Here is a 19,766-nt window from a genome sequence, read left to right as displayed (position 1 = left end):
CAAAGAGGATAACATGTGGATACAACTACAACTATATATTCACTTTTCAGTACTAACTGTCCACGGCTTCACATGTACCCCAAGGGAATCAGGATGGTACTGAGAAGGGTCAAACAGCGGTATGGTAACATCCCCGTCTATGTTACCGGTAACGGCGTATCAGACAAGCCAGGTACAACTGATGACACGGATAGAGTGGAGTACATGAAGTCCCACACCAATGAAGTACTGAAAGGTAGCTGTGACTCCAGTACTTGTTATGGGACAGTTGTCCGAATGACTAATTATACCATACGCGTGCTTGTACATTCCCGAAATTGTGAAAAGAATTCTGGCCAAGTTATTTAAGTCCTTATGGACACGCAAACAATTTCTGCTTATCACAGAATAACCTGTATTCAAAGAAGGCCGTTGACTTGCACGAACAATATGCGTAGGGATTTGGCGTTACACAGTTTACAGTTAAGTAATGTAATATCACTACTCCTTCATTGCTAAACTGTGAAGGTAGCGGAATACCTTGAATGGACTCGAATGCTATCTTTGAATACCAAAGATTCCATCTTCATTGACCGTTTGAGGGCTGAACAAATCATTTCGCTTTGGTAGATACTTAAATAAATATAATAACCTGCCATTCATCAGAAGTTTCCCACGAAAGATGTAATATCTCTTTTGCGGGAAACAAAGGGACTATGTCACAAAGCGAATGATTAAGGTGACTTGGTTTAATAATTTAACACTAAATAGTGAACCTCATACAATGTAAAGAAAGAAGACAAGTGTCAAGACAAGACAAAGGAAAGTGTCAAGTTATCCAGTTGTTTTGCTGACGTGCAGGGTAACATTCCTATGATCATGGTTCTAATTCCTGATTCGTCCTGATTATGATTCTTGGTCTGTCAGCATCATACCCGTTCTCATGGGTATCACCCAAGTGGTAATTATATGTCTAAAACCTGTATCACTGCGGTCTTTCCTCCCACAATAAGCTGATTAACCTGAGGCGCCGTGATATATTGAAACCCTGTCCTCAGTATTGTCACACAAAACTCACTCTCTCACTCCTGTCGTGTGGTTTCTACTTAACGTCTGCACACTGAAATATATTCGTACCGTATATACAAAACGTTTAATGCAAGATCCATTTGTACATTATATAATATAATACGACTATAGCATGGTCCGGTGCTATATGAGAATGTAGGCTTCGATTCATGCCGCTTTGAGCACTATTCAAATAATATCACTGCGCGCAAGCTTCAAGTAAGGCAGAGTTTACTATACTGATCAAACCCACGGACACAGTTAAGATGCTGACACAACAAGGGTCATCATCTTAAATTGAGGCCAATCTTGAAATCGGATTCTGGCATGGCGAAGAATTGAAACTTTGTGCAGCTCTTTTGCGACATCACCGACAACGTCTATTTGACGCTCACCAGAAATCGGTTACCTTTACATATTTCAGCTATACAACTCGACGGCGTTGACGTTCGTGGTTACATGGCCTACACCCTCACCGACAGCTTCGAGTGGAAATACGGCTACAGCGTTGCTTTTGGTCTGTACTACGTCAATTTTACCGATCCAAAACGAGATTGGCATCCTAAAACGTCGTCAATATATTATGGTAGTCTTATTCGAAACAATGGGTTCTTGCATCGGAAACACAATTCTACAACCTAGGTTTGTCACTGGGGACGAATGTCCAGGATCACATTTTGGTTGCTTTTATAGGATTTATGATTGTCATTTTTCTCTCTATCATACCATTAGTTTATTGATACACATTCGCCCCAGAACCACCCACTAGTAGTTGAGTTGTAGGACATTTGCATTTTCCACACACAGGTACTTTACCAAACCATGTTCGATATATTTTGACAGTAAGCATACGTGAATGTTTTGTCTTTGCCAATGACCAAATAAGCAGACATGCGTACATATGTAAATATTTCAAAGAATGAACAGGGTCAATTTATATAGTTACACTCGTATATCGGGAAAGTCTCACTGGAAAATCAAAGATTTTCCACACGCTGTCACGCCTTTTGACTTTTAAACATCTATTTCCTTTTTGTTTGCACATTGGTTTCATCATCTGCGATGTTCGCGTAACCAACATGGATTTATATCATTGCATTGTCTCGAATAAAGAACATGACGCCATCCACTGTTTATATCTTGCATAGGATGGAAGTTTGTTTTGTTTATTTCGTCTCCGTTATAATTTAGTCGCTTCTTATAATAATATGAATAATGTTTGGCCTATTCCAACCTGGTCTCCAGGGGGTATTTTTTGACGTCGTTCCAACAATAAATCGACTGTCTTGACTTTTTGTGTGATCTATTTTCATTTCGTACAATTACATTATGAGTTAAATATGGAATAGCAAATTTATGTACTTAAACTATAATTAACAACAGTCTGGGACGAATTGCAGTTTATTTCCTCTTAACTTTAAGGTAATTCACGAAGTTTTTGCTGGGAAATCTCTTACTGTATCCGTCTGGTTGTACATGTGGTTGTACAGGCGCCTGAATGAATCTGGTGATCCGTTAAACAAAAGCTTGCAAGAAGTATGGCAGCTTAGTATCTAACCAGTCCTATTCTAACAGACATGGGCGTTTGAAGAAGTAAAACCATCCAATAACACTTGATGCTTCGGCGGATCCCACTCTCAGCTCACAGCCATGAGTGTTGTAGTTGTAGTTGAAGCCGATGCAGGTTCTGTTGTAGATGCAGTGGGTGCTGCAATCAGCTGCAGATGCGACATCAACTTGGATTACATCCCCGACATACCTTGTTCCCACCATGCGATGAAGGTCGGTGCTGAAACCTATGAAGACAGTTTTAGGAAGAGACAATGAATCTAGAATCTGACATATACAATAACAATAGTCTAGTTCTTAAAACCTCAGCTTGTAATATGTAGACGATTTTGTTTTTTTGTTTTTTGTCGTCTAACGGCGTTAATGGTCGAGTCGAGTCTGAGCAAGACAATCCGATGACATATTTTTCATTTAATCACCGGGGCGGTCGGGTAGCCTTAGTGGTTAAAGCGTTCGCCCGTCACGCCGAAGACCCGGGTTCGAATCCCGACATGGGTACAATGTGTGAAGCCCATTTGTGGTGTCCCCCGCCGTGATATTGCTGGATTATTGCTAAAAGCGGCGTAAAACCAAAACTCACTCACTCACTCACTCACTCATTTAATCACCAAGCCTGACCACCAGACTCATTATTCGCCTCTTATGACCAGCATCTGTAAACGCAATGACACAGTTCTTGGATCTTTTTCACTTTCAAGACATTATATGAATTTTTAGATTTGAACCAGGGAATATGTTTATGAAAAAAACTCGAGGAAACACAACCAACCAAATGTCGGTGGTATTGGGTTTTATTTTGCAAAAATATAGAATATGGGATATCCAGTCCATGTGTGCTTGGGATGGTGGCGTTATGATCTGGGGAATAACGGCTACAGGAAGGACTAAATGATTGTGATTGATGTGAATTTGAATGCTGCGAGATATCGAGAATAGATTTTGCCAAAGGGTCCTTTGGCATTTTGCATCTATGGCAGCACAATAATGCCAGACAAGACGTTGGTAGAATTTTGCAACAGTATCTTATACAGAAAAATGTTAATGTGTTACCCTGGTCTGCAACATCCCCTGACCGTTTAAATGGCTGGAATGAAAAGGAACGACGTTTGTAACGTCATCCAAATTCACAAACAACATTGTAAGAACTCCAGGTTATCTTCGACGTTAAGTGACCTCAGTTAGGCATGTCGGGTTTTCATCATGGCACAAGATGGACACACTCGCTACTGAATACGTGAACATGCCTTGTGTGACATTGCACATGTCAGGAGCGCGCCTCGTGTAGACATTTGCTTGTTACTGTATCGTTAGACATTGTTATTAATACGTGATAAAAAATCCATGGCAGTGTATTACTTTGAACGATTCTCTTTTTTGGTATGTTAACCTATTGCCTTTGAGTATATATGATTCTTCATGCTTGAAGGATAACAATGCCTCCAAACTGAGAACAATACACAAGAACCACATGCATGTGGTACAGATTCAGCCAACATATGCACCAGTAAACTTCACAATTTTCAATCAAAAAGACAAGGGTGTAGGAGATCGGTTTCTAAATGAAATAAACCCTTCCCATAACCATAAGAAATCTAAAAAACAGAATCAATTGTTCGATTCCGACCATATATTTATATCAAGGAACATTTGCAAAGCTCCAGCCTTTGGTGTTTACATTTCACAACTTTTGAGGTACGATCGAACATAATTACAAACATTGCAAAGAACGTCATTCAACTCTTGATGAAAAGTTGTTTGATCAGGGTTACAGCGTTCAGGGGCTTAGTAAAGCCATCCAAAAGTTTCACATGTGGAGCGCATTTCCAAATTTGACCCTTCAGTTACCAAAATGAGGACTGATACCATTCCCTATTTTGACCTGTACGCTATGTCCCAGCGTGTGTTCAGGTGAACACTTGTCTTTCGCGAACCCACATTGTCATCACAAGTTAATAGTGACTCATAAACATATGCTTATTAATAGTAAACTCGGAATCGTACAGTGGACTCTGCCAGAGAATTCTTATGGTTATGGTGAGTGAGTATTGTTTTACGCCGCTTTTAGAAATATTCCAGCAATATCACGGCGGGGGACACCAGATGCATATGGGCTTCACACATTGTACCCATGTCGGAAGTCGAACCCGGGTCTTAAGCGTGACGAGCGAACGCTTTAACCACTAGGCTACCCGACCGCCCATTATGGTTATGCAATGGGTTTTGTTGCTTGTGTAATCCTTTCGCGGACACCTGTTATGGCCATTTGATAGTGATTCATAAACTTACGATACAGTCGGAATCGTACAATGGATTCTGCTTTTCCTAGACATTTCTTATGAATATTGAAATGGTTTCCTGGCTTTTATTTATAGATTAAAGTGAAATACTTACACCCTGTAGGTGTTCTCTCAAACACTTCAACTTCACACAGTGTTAGTAGATCCGTTTCGTCCCGTCTGTCCAGACCCCGGATTCTGATATAACGCCCTTGGGCAGCACAAGAACATGAGATATTTTCTGTTGCACCACCAGGCATTGGCCCATCATACATCGCACAAAGGTGTGATGGGGTCGATGGTTCCAGTACGGGGTCATCCGCGAAGACCTCAATCTTTAGGTCATGCATTCGGTCACCTGGAAGATGCAGAGGAATTCTGAGCACAACTGGTGAGTTGAAAGAGGGCTTACAAAAGCGATCAAAATTATTTCACGTATATTATGCACATGTGTAAATGTACTAGTCTGGGCGTACGCTGTTTTCATAGAGCTAGTGGTTCATACAAGGTTGTTCCACGGCATTATGCTATTGTCTAATATAACTATGTTTTTGAGTGACTTAAGTATGATCTTTTTTATGCTTTGAGATAACATAGACAAGTCATTTGACAAAACTAATGAAACAGTCCATGAAAGTCCATTTATGAAAGTGCCATACCGACGGCCCTCGTTTCGATTCCCCACATGGATACAACGTGTGAATCTCAAGGAAGTGGCTGATATTTCTAGTCTAGTATATTTGCCACATAGGCCCGTATAGGGTAATGTGTCCTTACCACAACAATCCCCTCTGTTGGTTATGGTAATGTAGTCCAGTAAGAAGAAGCTTTGTAGGTCAACCATCCAGTAGGGCTGCATGTCCCCGGTTTGACTCTCCCAGCACGAGTTCCCTGAAAAGGCTGCTTCTCTGTTGCCATCTACTGCTTTGCCTTTGTTATTGGTGAAGTTTGAAGATTTAGTGGGTTTGCCTAAGGCTCGATTGTGGATACCTGACAGATTCAAGAGAAGAAACATAAATGAGGGACTGCTGGACATGGTGGATGTCCTGAAAACAATATGTTGTGTTGGAAACAAATGGCATATCTTCAAGCAGTGATTCTGTTACATGTCTTGCCGGTTGAGGCGTCAAAAAAAAAGTTTAAAGATAACTTCCTTGTCTGCTAGACATAGGAATGTGACTTGGCTGTCATGTTAGCCTCCCTGCTAGTCGTGCGATTGTAAGCTATATCCCATGGGAGCCTAGAGAAATATGAGAAATATAACCTAACCCACAAGGACGTATGTAGACATGAACTTGAACTGGAACCTACTTGCTGGACATTGGCATATACGTTAACCTTTATGAGACCCAACAGTCTCGATTTGAGAATGTCATTTAAATGCCACGGACGTCTTGATAGTGAAATAGAGTGAGTGAGTTTGGTTTAACGCCGCTTTTATCAGTATTCCAGTCTTGACCCAGTACGATATGACACCATAACATAACAGTAATAATGGGCATCTCACACAAAAGGATCTTGTTCAAATAAAATGTGTTAACATCATTATATAAAACAACGCTGAAGGATTTCCCTACTGGAAATGGACATCACACGTAAAGGGGACATGTACATGTCTCAGAACGATGTAGTAGTGTAGCATAACAGAAGTGGACAAATAGATAAGAAAAGGATCCGTTCCAGTACAATATGGTCATATTACCTTTCGCAAACTCACAAGAACATAAAACATAGAGGTATTGTCCCAAGAAGAAATAGTAATACAAAATATGCCACTGCAGAATATTTTGAGTGAGTGAGTGAGTGAGAGCGGTTTTACGCCGCTTTTAGCAATATGCCAGCAATATCACGGCGGGGGACACCAGAAATGGGCTTAACACGTTATACCCATGTCGGGAATCGAACCCGGGTCTTCGGCGTAACGAAAGAACGCTTTAACCACAAGGCTACCCGACCGCCCCTCAGATTCTTTTGAAGATTTATTATTAAAATAACGAAAGTTTTCACGCTTTTAAAAGGAATTTGGTATTTGGTTGAAATAAAATTTGTCTAGAATGTGGCCCTTTAAATGAAATTTACCTGAGGAGACGCGTACATGATAAAATGGCCTTATTACAGATTTCAAACAAAATATATTAAAATAACGGTATTAGATTGAATACAATATGCCTAGAATGTGCCCCTTTACATGTACTCACAACATATAAGTTAAAAACTCCACGACAGGACAATTTTAATGATTTTCATTTAAAGTAAGCACAGTAAGATCGATACACTTTGTTGTACGTCAACAACATAACGTATTGAACATATGCATGACTGCAAGTATTGATACTCTGTATCTGTTGACGGCCTGTGTCAGTAAGACTTGTATTTGTTGCAGATTGCACACACTGATGGGACTCAATTATAGGATGATTTTTGTGTGATTTCTCTTCATTGTCGCTCAAATTTTATAACGTGATGTGTCAATTTTTTAAAAGCAAATACTTGTACTTAAAACATAATCCACAACAGGCTAGGACGAATAATGATTTATTTCTTCTTACCTTTAAATTTATTCACGAAGTATTTGTTTGTATTTGTTCCAGATAGAACACATTGATGGGACTCAATTTCGTCTGTGATTTCTCTTCATTGTCGTACAGATTATGTTTTGAGTCAACTTTGGAATAGCAAATACTTGTTCTTGAAAATATAACCCAAAACAGGCTAGGACGAATTGTAGTTTATGTCTTCTTAACGGACGGGGGGCACTGGTGGCCCAGTCGTCGAAGGCGCCGCGATTCGCTGTGCAGTGTTGCGTCCCTTGGGCACGCCAGAAACCTAAGATTGTGGGTTCGAATCCCGGTCAGGTTGAGGCGTCAAAAAAAAAAGTTTAAAGATAACTTCCTTGTCTGCTAGACATAGGAATGTGACTTGGCTGTCATGTTAGCCTCCCTGCTAGTCGTGCGATTGTAAGCTATATCCCATGGGAGCCTAGAGAAATATGAGAAATATAACCTAACCCACAAGGACGTATGTAGACATGAACTTGAACTGGAACCTACTTGCTGGACATTGGCATATACGTTAACCTTTATGAGACCCAACAGTCTCGATTTGAGAATGTCATTTAAATGCCACGGACGTCTTCATGCTATGAAATAGAGTGAGTGAGTTTGGTTTAACGCCGCTTTTATCAGTATTCCAGTCTTGACCCAGTACGATATGACACCATAACATAACAGTAATAATGGGCATCTCACACAAAAGGATCTTGTTCAAATAAAATGTGTTAACATCATTATATAAAACAACGCTGAAGGATTTCCCTACTGGAAATGGACATCACACGTAAAGGGGACATGTACATGTCTCAGAACGATGTAGTAGTGTAGCATAACAGAAGTGGACAAATAGATAAGAAAAGGATCCGTTCCAGTACAATATGGTCATATAACCTTTCGCAAACTCACAAGAACATAAAACATAGAGGTATTGTCCCAAGAAGAAATAGTAATACAAAATATGCCACTGCAGAATATTTTGAGTGAGTGAGTGAGTGAGAGCGGTTTTACGCCGCTTTTAGCAATATGCCAGCAATATCACGGCGGGGGACACCAGAAATGGGCTTAACACGTTATACCCATGTCGGGAATCGAACCCGGGTCTTCGGCGTAACGAAAGAACGCTTTAACCACCAGGCTACCCGACCGCCCCTCAGATTCTTTTGAAGATTTATTAATAAAATAACGAAAGTTTATACGCTTTTAAAAGGGATTTGGTATTTGGTTGAAATAAAATTTGTCTAGAATGTGGCCCTTTAAATGAAATTTACCTGAGGAGACGCGTACATGATAAAATGGCCTTATTACAGATTTCAAACAAAATATATTTAAATAACGGTATTAGATTGAATACAATATGCCTAGAATGTGCCCCTTTACATGTACTCACAAGATATAAGTAAAAAACTCCACGACAGGACAATTTTAATGATTTTCATTTAAAGTAAGCACAGTAAGATCAATACACTTTGTTGTACGTCAACAACATAACGTATTGAACATATGCATGACTGCAAGTACTGATACTCTGTATCTGTTGACGGCCTGTGTCAGTAAGACTTGTATTTGTTGCAGATTGCACACACTGATGGGACTCAATTATAGGATGATTTTTGTGTGATTTCTCTTCATTGTCGCTCAAATTATAATTACGTGATGTGTCAATTTTTTAAAAGCAAATACTTGTACTTAAAACATAACCCACAACAGGCTAGGACGAATAGTGATTTATTTCTTCTTACCTTTAAATTTATTCACGAAGTATTTGTTTGTATTTGTTCCAGATAGAACACATTGATGGGACTCAATTTCGTCTGTGATTTCTCTTCATTGTCGTACAAATTATGTTTTGAGTCAACTTTGGAATAGCAAATACTTGTTCTTGAAAATATAACCCAAAACAGGCTAGGACGAATTGTAGTTTATGTCTTCTTAACGGACGGGGGGCACGGGTGGCCCAGTCGTCGAAGGCGCCGCGATTCGCTGTGCAGTGTTGCGTCCCTTGGGCACGCCAGAAACCTAAGATTGTGGGTTCGAATCCCGGTTCGCCCCGATTATGGTTCTAGGTTTGTCAGCACCATACCCGTGCTCGTGGGTTTCACCGAAGTGGTAAACGTCTGAGACCTGCATCACTTCGGGCTTTCCTCCCACATTAAGCTGACACGCCGCGATAAAACTGGAATATTGTTAAAAGCGGCGTTAAACCCAACTCACTCACTCACTCACTCACTCTTAACGGATGACGGGCGGGCACTTACTTCTGTGTGCAGGTTGTGCTGATGGCGCATGCTGTCGTTGGGGTGGGACAGGATTGCCCTTTTCGCGGACACCTTGAGTCATCGTTTGGTGGTCACCCCTGTTTTGCCCTTTCCACCTGATGAAGTCTCTCGTCATATAATCGAGACTGATTATTCTTCAGTATTGTGGTTTAATATTGTGATATCAGTCACTGTTTTGTCTAGAACAGACTAGATTATCAACAGGCCGTCATCATATGGCCAGCATAACTGGGATATTACTGTCTGTTACGGACAGTGGCGTTGAAGAAAAAAAAACATATATGGAGAAATACTACCTATGCGGCGTAAGATACTCATGCACTTACTTACTCAAGCGAACGTATTTGCTCGTTACACATTGTGGATTTAAAAAATTCAACATCAGGCAATTAAGAAAGTATTATTTTTTTAATCAATTAATGTTTTTACTTTGATAAGGATGATCACAAGAACATTATTGACTGAAGCAACAACAAAGGAGGACGAGAAAAAATGTCTTTATTGATTTGGGGTTTTGAATTGAGGGCATGCCTGAGTAATGGTTCGTATGTTGTATTAAGCATCAAAAAGGATTTTTACGAAACAAATTGTTCCAGAAGACAAAATATTCGCCGATCTGTGTATATAATGACGAAGCATCGATTGTCCTTACTTCATTAAATTTTGCGTTATCATGATCACAACTTGCGATATGCCAGTGACAATAGGTTTCGAGGAATGTGAATGTTTCACAGAAGATGAATTAGTAAATTAATTTCGGAAGAAGTACAAGCGAATCCCAACCTGTGACCGACAATAGGGACGAAAATAATCAAGATGACCCTCATCTTGGGCGCATGGATTACAAGTGATTGCAAAACACAGATTGGTTCGGTTGTTTAGTATTTTATCTCTAAATCACAATAACCTTGCAACAGCGTTACAAACATGAAGCGACATGTCATAGCCTCTGTGAATCCGTGTTACTTGCTTACGTGTTACTATGCATTAATTATCTAATGCAGTTACTTGTTGTTGTGAGATGAGTGTCTATGGGTGATAAAATACCGTGGTTATTTATCACTAATTGGCTACAAAGATCAATCGAGGTATATCTTCAAAACGGCACGAATTGAGGGCGCGGCCGTGTGTGGAACTCGCGCCCCTAAAATTGAAAAGGAAATATCTTCCAATGTAAAATATATCATTTACCTTAAATTTAGGTTTCTTGACACGCCCTGACTCATGACATACTCATGACATACTTAGAACCGACACCTGTATTAATCCATCCAAACAACTAATGAAACAATCGCGTTGTGAGCTTTGTCCAAACGCAACGGTCTCCAACAGTAGTATGTGTCTGCACGTGAGTCAGAGACAGTGACGCGTGATCCGATTTCCATTGTTTGTTTGTTTATTGTTTAACGCCTCACACAGCAATATTCCAGCTATATGACGGCGGTTTGTAAATAATCGAGTCTTGACCAGACAGTCCAGAGATTGACATCAGCGGCGCTGCAATTCGCTGTACAGAGCTGTCCCTAAGGTGTGCCCAAAACCTATGATCGTGTGCTCGAATTCCAGATTCGCGGTCAACGCCAAAGGACTGCGTCACGGCGGGACTTTCTCCCAGATAAAGCTGTCTCTATTTAATATTATCACTATGAAACAAGCATGCACATATGACACAAAGTGCCCTTCCTTGATATTGGTTGGTTGGTTTGTTGTTTAACGCCGCACTCAGCAATATTCCGGCTATATGACGGCGGTCTGTAAATAATCGAGTCTTGACCAGACAGTCCAGAGATTGACATGATTAGCATCCATCCACGCAATTGGGATCGATGACATGTATCAACCAAGGCAGCGAGCCTGACCACCCGATCCCCTTAGTCGCCTTTCACGACAAGCATAGTCGCCTTTAACGGAAGACCTTGTCTTCCCCGGATCTTCACGGGTCCCACGCAGTTGCGATACGATGACATGCGTCAACAAAGTCAGAGAGTCTGACCACTCGGTTCCGTTAGTCGTCTCTTACGACAAGCGTAGTCGCCTGTTACAGCAAGCATGGTTTGCTGAAGACCTATTATACCCCGGATCTTCAAGGGTCTTGAACCATTATCACTACATAAATTGCTACATTAATTGCTTGACGTATCATACAATGCCCAATATGAAGCTAGTACGTGACCTGAGGAAGAAATTTGCCAAAACCAGGAATCAGTATTATGAACTTTTGACTTGACTCCAAATCATTCCTCTTTTGTACTACATGCCAAAGCTCCATAAAAATCCGTACAAAAAGAAGTTATATTCCTGGTTCCAACACATCCCTGTCTCAAACATTTACCATAATCCTAAATACAATGAAAGAAGGACTTTGTTTATATCCACAGAAAATATTTGGGGGAAGTGGAATCAATACCATATGTGGAGTCTCAAAAATTTGCTTGACTTTGTACAATCTCAGTAAAGAACCAAGTTCAGTTCTTGATTGTTCAACATTGTACACCACTATTCCACAAGACAAACTCAAGAAAAAACTTCATTCCATGATACATATTTTTTTGTCACAAAACATGATACAGAAATGGTTACATATTTATCTTCAGAGGTTTAGGTCAATTTGTCATTATAAGACACTTACGGTAGAAGTAAGCATTCACATGGCCACCAGTTGTGATCCCGTTCTTGCTGATCTGCTTCTTTGTGCATATGAATCGGAATTTCTGCCCGGATTTGCAAAGTCAAAGTTTAACTTAAGCTACGGGTATACTGATGTTCTGATATCGTTCAATAACCATCAGACAGCCAATTCCCTTCCACTGATTTACATACCTAAACCAGAAATAAAGGAGACCAGTGAGACCGCCTCATCTGTATCATACTTAGATCTGTACATAAAGATTCAGAGTAACGAAAACCTCTCCACAAGACTGAATGACAAAAGGGATAACTTCAACTTTCCAATAGTCAATTTCCCTTTATGTCAAGCAATATTCCTCCACCACCATGACTTGGCGTCTACATTTCACAAAGTTGGAGGTACAAGCGAGCATGCTCTTTCTACCAAGATTTCAAAGAGCGTCATATAACTCTTTCTCAGAAGTTGTTTGATCCAGGTTACAACATTCCAGGCCTCCGTAAAGCTTTCACAATGTTTTACGGTAGACATGTGGAGGACATTTCAAACTTTGACTCACCAGTGACAATTCCCTATTTTGATTTCTACCATACGTTCTCGTGTATTCTCGGCTACACAATTCACTTGAATGTGCATGTGTTTGTGACCGGTGCCATCGACGGGGCAGGATACACTGACCTTTTCGCGGACATCTGCTATCATCAATAGATTCCTAACCAATTTCTCATGATCGTACAATCGACACTGGTTTTGACACGCACGCACGCACGCACGCACGCACGCACGCACGCACGCACACACGAACGCACTCACGAACGCTGCCGGACATGAAAATACAATATACATTCGCTTGGTGATATAAGTTAACACAGATGGGAATTTACCACAATCGGTCATCATATGGTAATATAAGTATGAAAGTAAAAACATGCACACCATTGAAAAACAACTACAATTGTGTCTCAGAAAAATCCACAAATGGTCGCTTGTTTTCGGCTTCAAGTTTTCTAAAACTAAAACTAATCGTATACACTTCTAGTAAACACCAGAAACTATAGTCAGCACAAGGTCCCATAACTACTTATATTTGGGACTCCCATCAACGTAGTTGAGGAGGCCAAGTTCTTAGAGCTTATTTTATACTGTCACCTGAAAGTATCTCAAGGGAAAGTGCCTGAAAGCACTAGACTTGCTGAAAGTCGCGATCGTATCCAACTCTAAGTGGGGCGGGGATCAGACAACCCTTCTCCATTTGTTCAGATCACTGATACGCTCAAAATTAGTTTACGGTTCCATCAGTTGCTTGATAACGATGTTAGAACGTACACCGAAACGTCGCTTCTAATTGATATAAATAAGTTGTTAATCCATATATCTTATCCTTACTTAGCCTTGGGATATATTCAGAAACAAAATGCATGTAAAAACTTCATCATTTTCTCTAATTCTTTATCATGTCTACAGGCACTTAAAATGTCCGCTCAAATCATCCACAAAGTCTTGATATTTTAGAATTACACATTACTCTGGCCACAGGCCTATACTACATCGTTCATTGTTGGTTACCAAGTCGAATCATGTCTCTTACATTTCAATTCCCTACAGTGCTTTTAAACCATGCATGGGGGAATATGTGCAAGGTTTGGTGCAGAAAAGATAGGACACTTGGCCCCGGGATCTTGAAAGTGGTCTTAGTTCAAATTTTGCTAAGCGCGAATTTTGTCTTAAGTTTTTAAGATTTTGCTTGGCTAAGATTCGGTCTAAGACTGGATCTTGAAAATCTTAGCTAAGTCTAAGTCTAAGACCGTCGCCATAGGGTGAGGTGAGGTGAGGTGAAATTGGGTTTAACGTCGCGTCCAAGATTATTGCACTTATATAGCGACGTGCATGCACGTGTGTGTCTGTGGCTGCTTGTACTAGTCCGGACTGATGCCGATTTATAGTGCTAGCTCACTGAGATACCATGCCGCAGTTTAACATGAATACCCCACTCAGACACAGTATACTGACTCCGAGCCGACCAGTCCTTGTTTTAGCCCCTTAATGTCGAGCGCCAGACAGGGTAACAACAAGTACCATCTTTTAACGTCTTTTGGTATGACGCGGCCGGGGATCGAACCCCGGACCTTCCGCTCTCCGGGCGGACGCTCTACCACAAGACCACGGAGGCGGCGTCGTCGCCATAGGGACGGGCGCACGTTAAACCGTACTACGGTAATCATTGGATGCCGAGGGTTTTTTTTCTGACGTACATATACCTAATTATAAGATCGGAAAAGTGAAGGTTGTGCGAGAATTGCGCTCAAAAATATAAAATTACGCAGAGATGTAGAATATTAAATTTCCTATCTGATGGTGTAAATCTGACTGTAAATATTAAACCAGTTTGAAAAAAAGACACTGCTAAATTTTGTCCGAGAATTTATTCTGCGTTGAAAAACAGGAAAATTCTCCTCGTGTTAGCGAACACCGATAAAAGTACTGGGCGACGATTTTTTTTATTTAGCAGTTTTACCGAAACTGTGAGAGAACAAAATACCGCTAAATATTTGAAAGACATAACTACATATCAAATGGAGTTATATGCGTGTGTATAACGACATAAATTGAATGCAAAAAATAGCCTGCCGTAAATGACGAAAACGTCAAAAGGCGTCAAAAGGCGACTGAGAGGTTACACGCGTCCAAAGAAAAGGGGGCATTACTCTGTTATGTTTAGCACTAATTTATTGTAACTAAGGTCTCTTGGTGAGAACTAGCTGTGGGTAAGGACAATACATTTTCGTGGTGATTTGTTCACGAGGAACCAAACTATTCTAACACAAATATCTATATTGAAACTGTATACGATTAGGCATAAAAGACCCATTAGAAATGACGAAATTGTACTCATAAAAGATAATTATTAGCGAAATTGATGGATCTTCTAACCCATAAATTAGTCCTTAGATTCCAATATTCTCCTGATTGTGCAAGTGTAATTTGACTAATGTTGCACCATAATTAATGGAGCACTAATGTAATGTAATCAAATGTAATGCATTTCTTAAAAATGACACCATTCTATTTGACGTCATGGCTGCTTTTATGTATTTGACAATGTCGGAGAAAGACGACACTGGTATTTTGATTCATACACATCTCCCCTAATTTTCGATCATTGTATGGAAAAAGAGTGTAAAACGGAATTTGACGCGTTTTCGACTCAAAATAAAAAAACTGCGTTTACACTGTAAACAATATCTTGAATAGATAAACAATTCGATAGTTTACAGTGTATCTTAAATGGACAAGCGTATGTATTTGTTCTATTATTATGTAATTATTTCTCATCATCTTGTCATCTTATATTTTTAAACTTTTTACAATTCTTGAAGAAATAAAGTTAACAGTTTAATATCCTGTGGTCACAATATTAAAAAAAGGACGAACCCATTGATAATATAATGCAAAACGAGAGGAATAATTCGTAAATTGTTTGTGACTAACGCGCACCTGGCGAATCCTAGGATATCACTGTTCTGTATATCAAACGGCATAAAAGAATTCCATGACCAAGCCAATTCTTCTAGGAATCGAATGTGTGCATATAATTTAATGAAAAATAATATCTATTTTGATTAAGTTAAATCGTCAGTTTTAGTTAATAAAATGAAACGGCTATTCATGGACACTATTTATATGAACTTCATTCAAGGACCTTCACCTCACAGAAATTACCAAATATGTACAACAAATATGTTGAAGTTTGACATCACTACCGGTGACCGAATTTTACAAAACGGCGTGTTGACTGTCAAAGTGCGCGGGATTTTACGAGGGGACTTTCGTTGATTCAGGGTTTGTATATACATAAATGTGACATGTAAGTATTCAGAAACATTCTGACAATCTGTGTTCTGTTATTTGTTGTTATATTTTTCAATGAAACCAACGGAAATAGTCAGAAATTCCGACAAATACTGTTGTCGTTGTGCGTGATTTTGCGTCAGCCATGGGGTCACACAGGACGGGAACTTCGACAAGTTCTGTTGAAAATATCCAATCATTGCAATGTTTATATTTTAAATTCCCTAATTCTTCCTACGATTCTCTTCCCGTGTATATTCTGAAAATGCTGAGCCAATGTGTTAAACGGTTAGACGAATGGCTTTGTTTACATTTCCAACAAGTGCAGTTTTTTCAGCCTTCGTTTTCACACCTCATTTATTTTGCTTCATTACATCTAGACAATTTGTATTGGCGACAAAGACCATTTGGAATTTGATTCTAAAGTGTATGAGGAATTCAAGGATGTAGGTATCGCAGCTGATTTTGAAATTTACGTGATTTTGTGAACCCTATCCAATATGGCTGACACAAAACGACTGAGCAATTTAAAGGTGAAAAGCCTCAGTGGCAACAAACTGAAGGAATATCAAAACTTGAATAATAGGTGGTAGACTGTGGGAACGCTGAGTGGGGTAGAATCTATGCCAGTTCATCACCGGTTAGACCAACGATAAAAAAAATCGTAGGCCGACGAAATCTTTCAAAGAGCTCTTCGTCGTTGTTCATATCAACAGAATTGAAGCAGTCTCGAAGCGTCCGCTGAATTGGTATTATTTCCTTTTTAGCGCCGAGGCGACGCAGGAGCCGAATAGCCTCCGCCATGTTTCTTGCAACAAATTTTGTCTTAATCCACTTAAGATGTTCTCATAGATTGAGCTTCGTGATCCCCGATTCAAGACAAAATATGGTCTTAAGTTAGTTTCATGATCCAGGGGTACAAATAAACTTCATGAATTTAAGCCCAAATTAGGTTACACCTACTTAGGTTGTTATTGTAGACATGACGAAGTCATTTTCAGACGATATCGCATTGGCCATACACTTTTTACACACGAATATATATTGAAGGGCGAAGATCCTTCATTCTATTTCCCTTGTTTCAGTCAAGCACATCCTACTTGACTGTGAAGACCTTTCTTTCGCGAGGGATACATTGTATCATTCAACTTAATTAAAGGCTATTTTTACTAATGTCAATGTTCGTTTAATTCTTGCCTTTTAAGAAACATTGAATTATTGGATAAATTTTGAATTATTTTAGAATAGTGTAATACTATCATCAACAGACATTAATATTAAAGGCGGTGCCTAACAGGGAGTTAAAGTAGTGTAATTGTATTGTCCCCCAACAGTGGCACGTGAGTCCATCCATATTGAAGTGTATAATTTTGACTAGGGTTTTATTTTCTTGTTTTTTTGTTTTTTAAAAATATTGGTTTGCATTACAAACAACCACTGGCGACCAGAGTGATTGCATAAATCATGCAGGAAGCAAAAGCACAGTAAGTCCCCATGGTCCCCGGTAAGGTGGTCTAGCTTTGGATGCTAGTGGTTTATAGCCTGGTTCTAATTTATATTACCTATTCAACTGATTCATTATTTGTTTCAATTTAAACCTGGTTTGTTTTACATCTGAACTGTGATTTTTACCTTACTGTTTTACTGTCCTTCATCGACGGGTATTTAATAATAATTACCTTGTTCTCATCGCGATAATGTAAAATTTTAACTCACGGTCACTCAAATACATCGTGTATGGAATTGAAATGAAACACGTGACATGGATATGTTATGCAACGACATCTATCTGTGTACAGTAGGGTAATATAACGTCTCACCAATTGATTTCCCAACCGAACATAGGCATATAACATGAGGAGGACTCGTCCCAGTAAAATATTGAAAATAACATTACATCAGTGGCGCTGCAATTCGTTGTACAGAGCTGTCCCTAAGGTGTGCCCAAAACCTATGATCGTGTGCTCGAATTCCAGATTCGCGGTCAACGCCAAAGGACTGCGTCACGGCGGGACTTTCTCCCAGATAAAGCTGTCTCTATTTAATATTATCACTATGAAACAAGCATATGACACAAAGTGCCCTTCCTTGATATTGGTTGGTTGGTTTGTTGTTTAACGCCGCACTCAGCAATATTCCAGCTATATGACGGCGGTCTGTAAATAATCGAGTTTGGACCAGACAATCCAGTGATTAATATCATGAACATCGATCCACGCAAATGGGATTGATGGCATGCATCAACCAAGTCAGCGAGCCTGACCACCTGATCCCGTTAGTCGCCTTTTACGACAAGCATAGTCGCCTTTACGGCAAGCATGGGTTGCCGAGGATCTATTCTACCCCGGATCTTCACGGGTCTCCTGTAACATAATACTTGTGTTTTTTCCTGAATGGACAAATAAGATCAGAGAAATTTGTCCGAGTTAAATATGGTAACATAACGTAGTACTAATGAATTTTCGTCCTCTCATATGACATGGAGGGGTCTTGACCCAGTACAATATAATACTATAACATCAATGGGCATCTCACAAAAAAGGTCCCGTTCGAGTAAATCGTGTTAACATCTAATCATAAAACACAACGCTAATGGATTTCCCAAGTGGAAATGGACATCTGACGTAAAGGGGACATGTCTCATAAGGACATAGTACTATGACATAACGGCAATAGACATATAGATCAAAGATCCGTTCAAGTAAAATATGGTGATATGAATTTCCATAACACAAATCAACCTTTACCAAACACATATTTACATAGAACATAGAGAGGTCTTGTCCCAGTAAGAAATCATAATATAAAATGATATGCCGCTGAAGAATATGTTATTATTAAGAAAACGAAAACGTATACGCTTTCACAAAAAATGGTATTTGGTAAAATATGTCCTTTCATGTACTGACCTGATACGAATGTTGCATGGGCGAGAAGTAAGACCGTATTCAGTAGGAACATCCTTCCTCCACGATAGGACAACTCTAATGATTTTCCTTATAAATATGCACACTTGAGTTAAACATGAGAATGTGGCAGAAGCCAAGACATATTATCAGGCTCAGCACATCGATATCCTTTGCTATATCAACAAGCTAACATATTGAGCCGGTGCATGACTATAGTTTCCACACTCTGTTGATGGCCTTTGTCAATAAAACTTTAATTGGTTCCCGAATGCACACACTAAAAGTACTGAATTATAGGATGAAAAATATTAATTGCGTTTACCTCTATAAATAAAGCGACAAAACCCTTTCCATATCCAATAGATATCGACTATATCAGAGCATGTGTTTATGAATCACTATCAATGATACCAGGTTTTAGCGAAAATGTGAGCATATCCTTTATTTCTAGTTCAGGTTGGTAAATCAGTGGAAGGGAATTAGCTATTTGTTATTGAACGATATCAGATAATCGATATACCTGAAGCTTAAGTTAAACTTCTGGGCCAAGTTACCTTGTTTTGACTTTGCCAATCCGATCAGAAATTCTGATTCAATCAATTCAATCAATCAGTTTATTCGGTAATAAGGCCTCGGGCCCACGTACAGATATATACAATTTA

General features: G+C 39.5%; 2 protein-coding genes across 3 annotated transcripts in view; one reads left to right on the top strand and one right to left on the bottom strand.

Moving 5' to 3' along the window:
• The window catches only part of LOC124113779 (lactase-phlorizin hydrolase-like), a 40,273-nt gene extending 37,899 nt beyond the window's left edge, over positions 1–2,374 (top strand). Inside the window, exons 21-22 of the mRNA XM_048381361.1 lie at positions 51–235; positions 1,472–2,374. Coding sequence (XP_048237318.1) covers positions 51–235; positions 1,472–1,689 — 403 coding nt within the window. The 3' untranslated portion in view covers positions 1,690–2,374. The remainder of the gene's footprint in view (positions 1–50; positions 236–1,471) is intronic.
• Positions 2,375–2,432: 58 nt separating this feature from the next.
• LOC124113794 (fucolectin-like) lies at positions 2,433–19,293 on the bottom strand. 2 transcript variants are annotated; one of them, XM_046474313.2, is made up of 4 exons: positions 19,105–19,293; positions 5,670–5,882; positions 5,008–5,250; positions 2,433–2,843 (listed from the first exon to the last, which is right to left on the bottom strand). In XM_046474313.2, the coding sequence occupies exons 1-4, from the start codon at positions 19,154–19,156 to the stop codon at positions 2,611–2,613; spliced, it is 741 nt and encodes a 246-aa protein (XP_046330269.1). In that variant the 5' UTR covers positions 19,157–19,293; the 3' UTR covers positions 2,433–2,610. The 2 variants fall into 2 exon arrangements, with proteins under 2 accessions (XP_046330269.1, XP_046330268.1); XM_046474312.2 differs by lacking the exon at positions 19,105–19,293 and adding an exon at positions 9,700–9,956.
• Between the last annotated feature and the right edge of the window lie 473 nt (positions 19,294–19,766).

This window comes from Haliotis rufescens, unplaced genomic scaffold (genome assembly GCF_023055435.1).
Source record: "Haliotis rufescens isolate VD_foot unplaced genomic scaffold, xgHalRufe1.0.p SCAF_38, whole genome shotgun sequence".
Taxonomy (NCBI): Eukaryota; Metazoa; Mollusca; class Gastropoda; order Lepetellida; family Haliotidae; genus Haliotis; species Haliotis rufescens.
Note: the sequence above shows the minus strand (reverse complement) of the source record. Positions and strands in the feature narration are given on the sequence as shown.

Bases quoted from the DNA above. Each gene is read 5' to 3' on its own strand.
- LOC124113794 (XM_046474312.2), bottom strand. From the start codon at position 9,835: ATGACGAGAGACTTCATCAGGTGGAAAGGGCAAAACAGGGGTGACCAC. The intron at 5,883-9,699 runs GTAAGTGCCCGC...TGAATCTGTCAG, and splicing joins AGCACAACCTGCACACAGAA to GTATCCACAATCGAGCCTTA. The intron at 5,251-5,669 runs GTAAGGACACAT...TGCATCTTCCAG, and splicing joins CAACAGAGGGGATTGTTGTG to GTGACCGAATGCATGACCTA.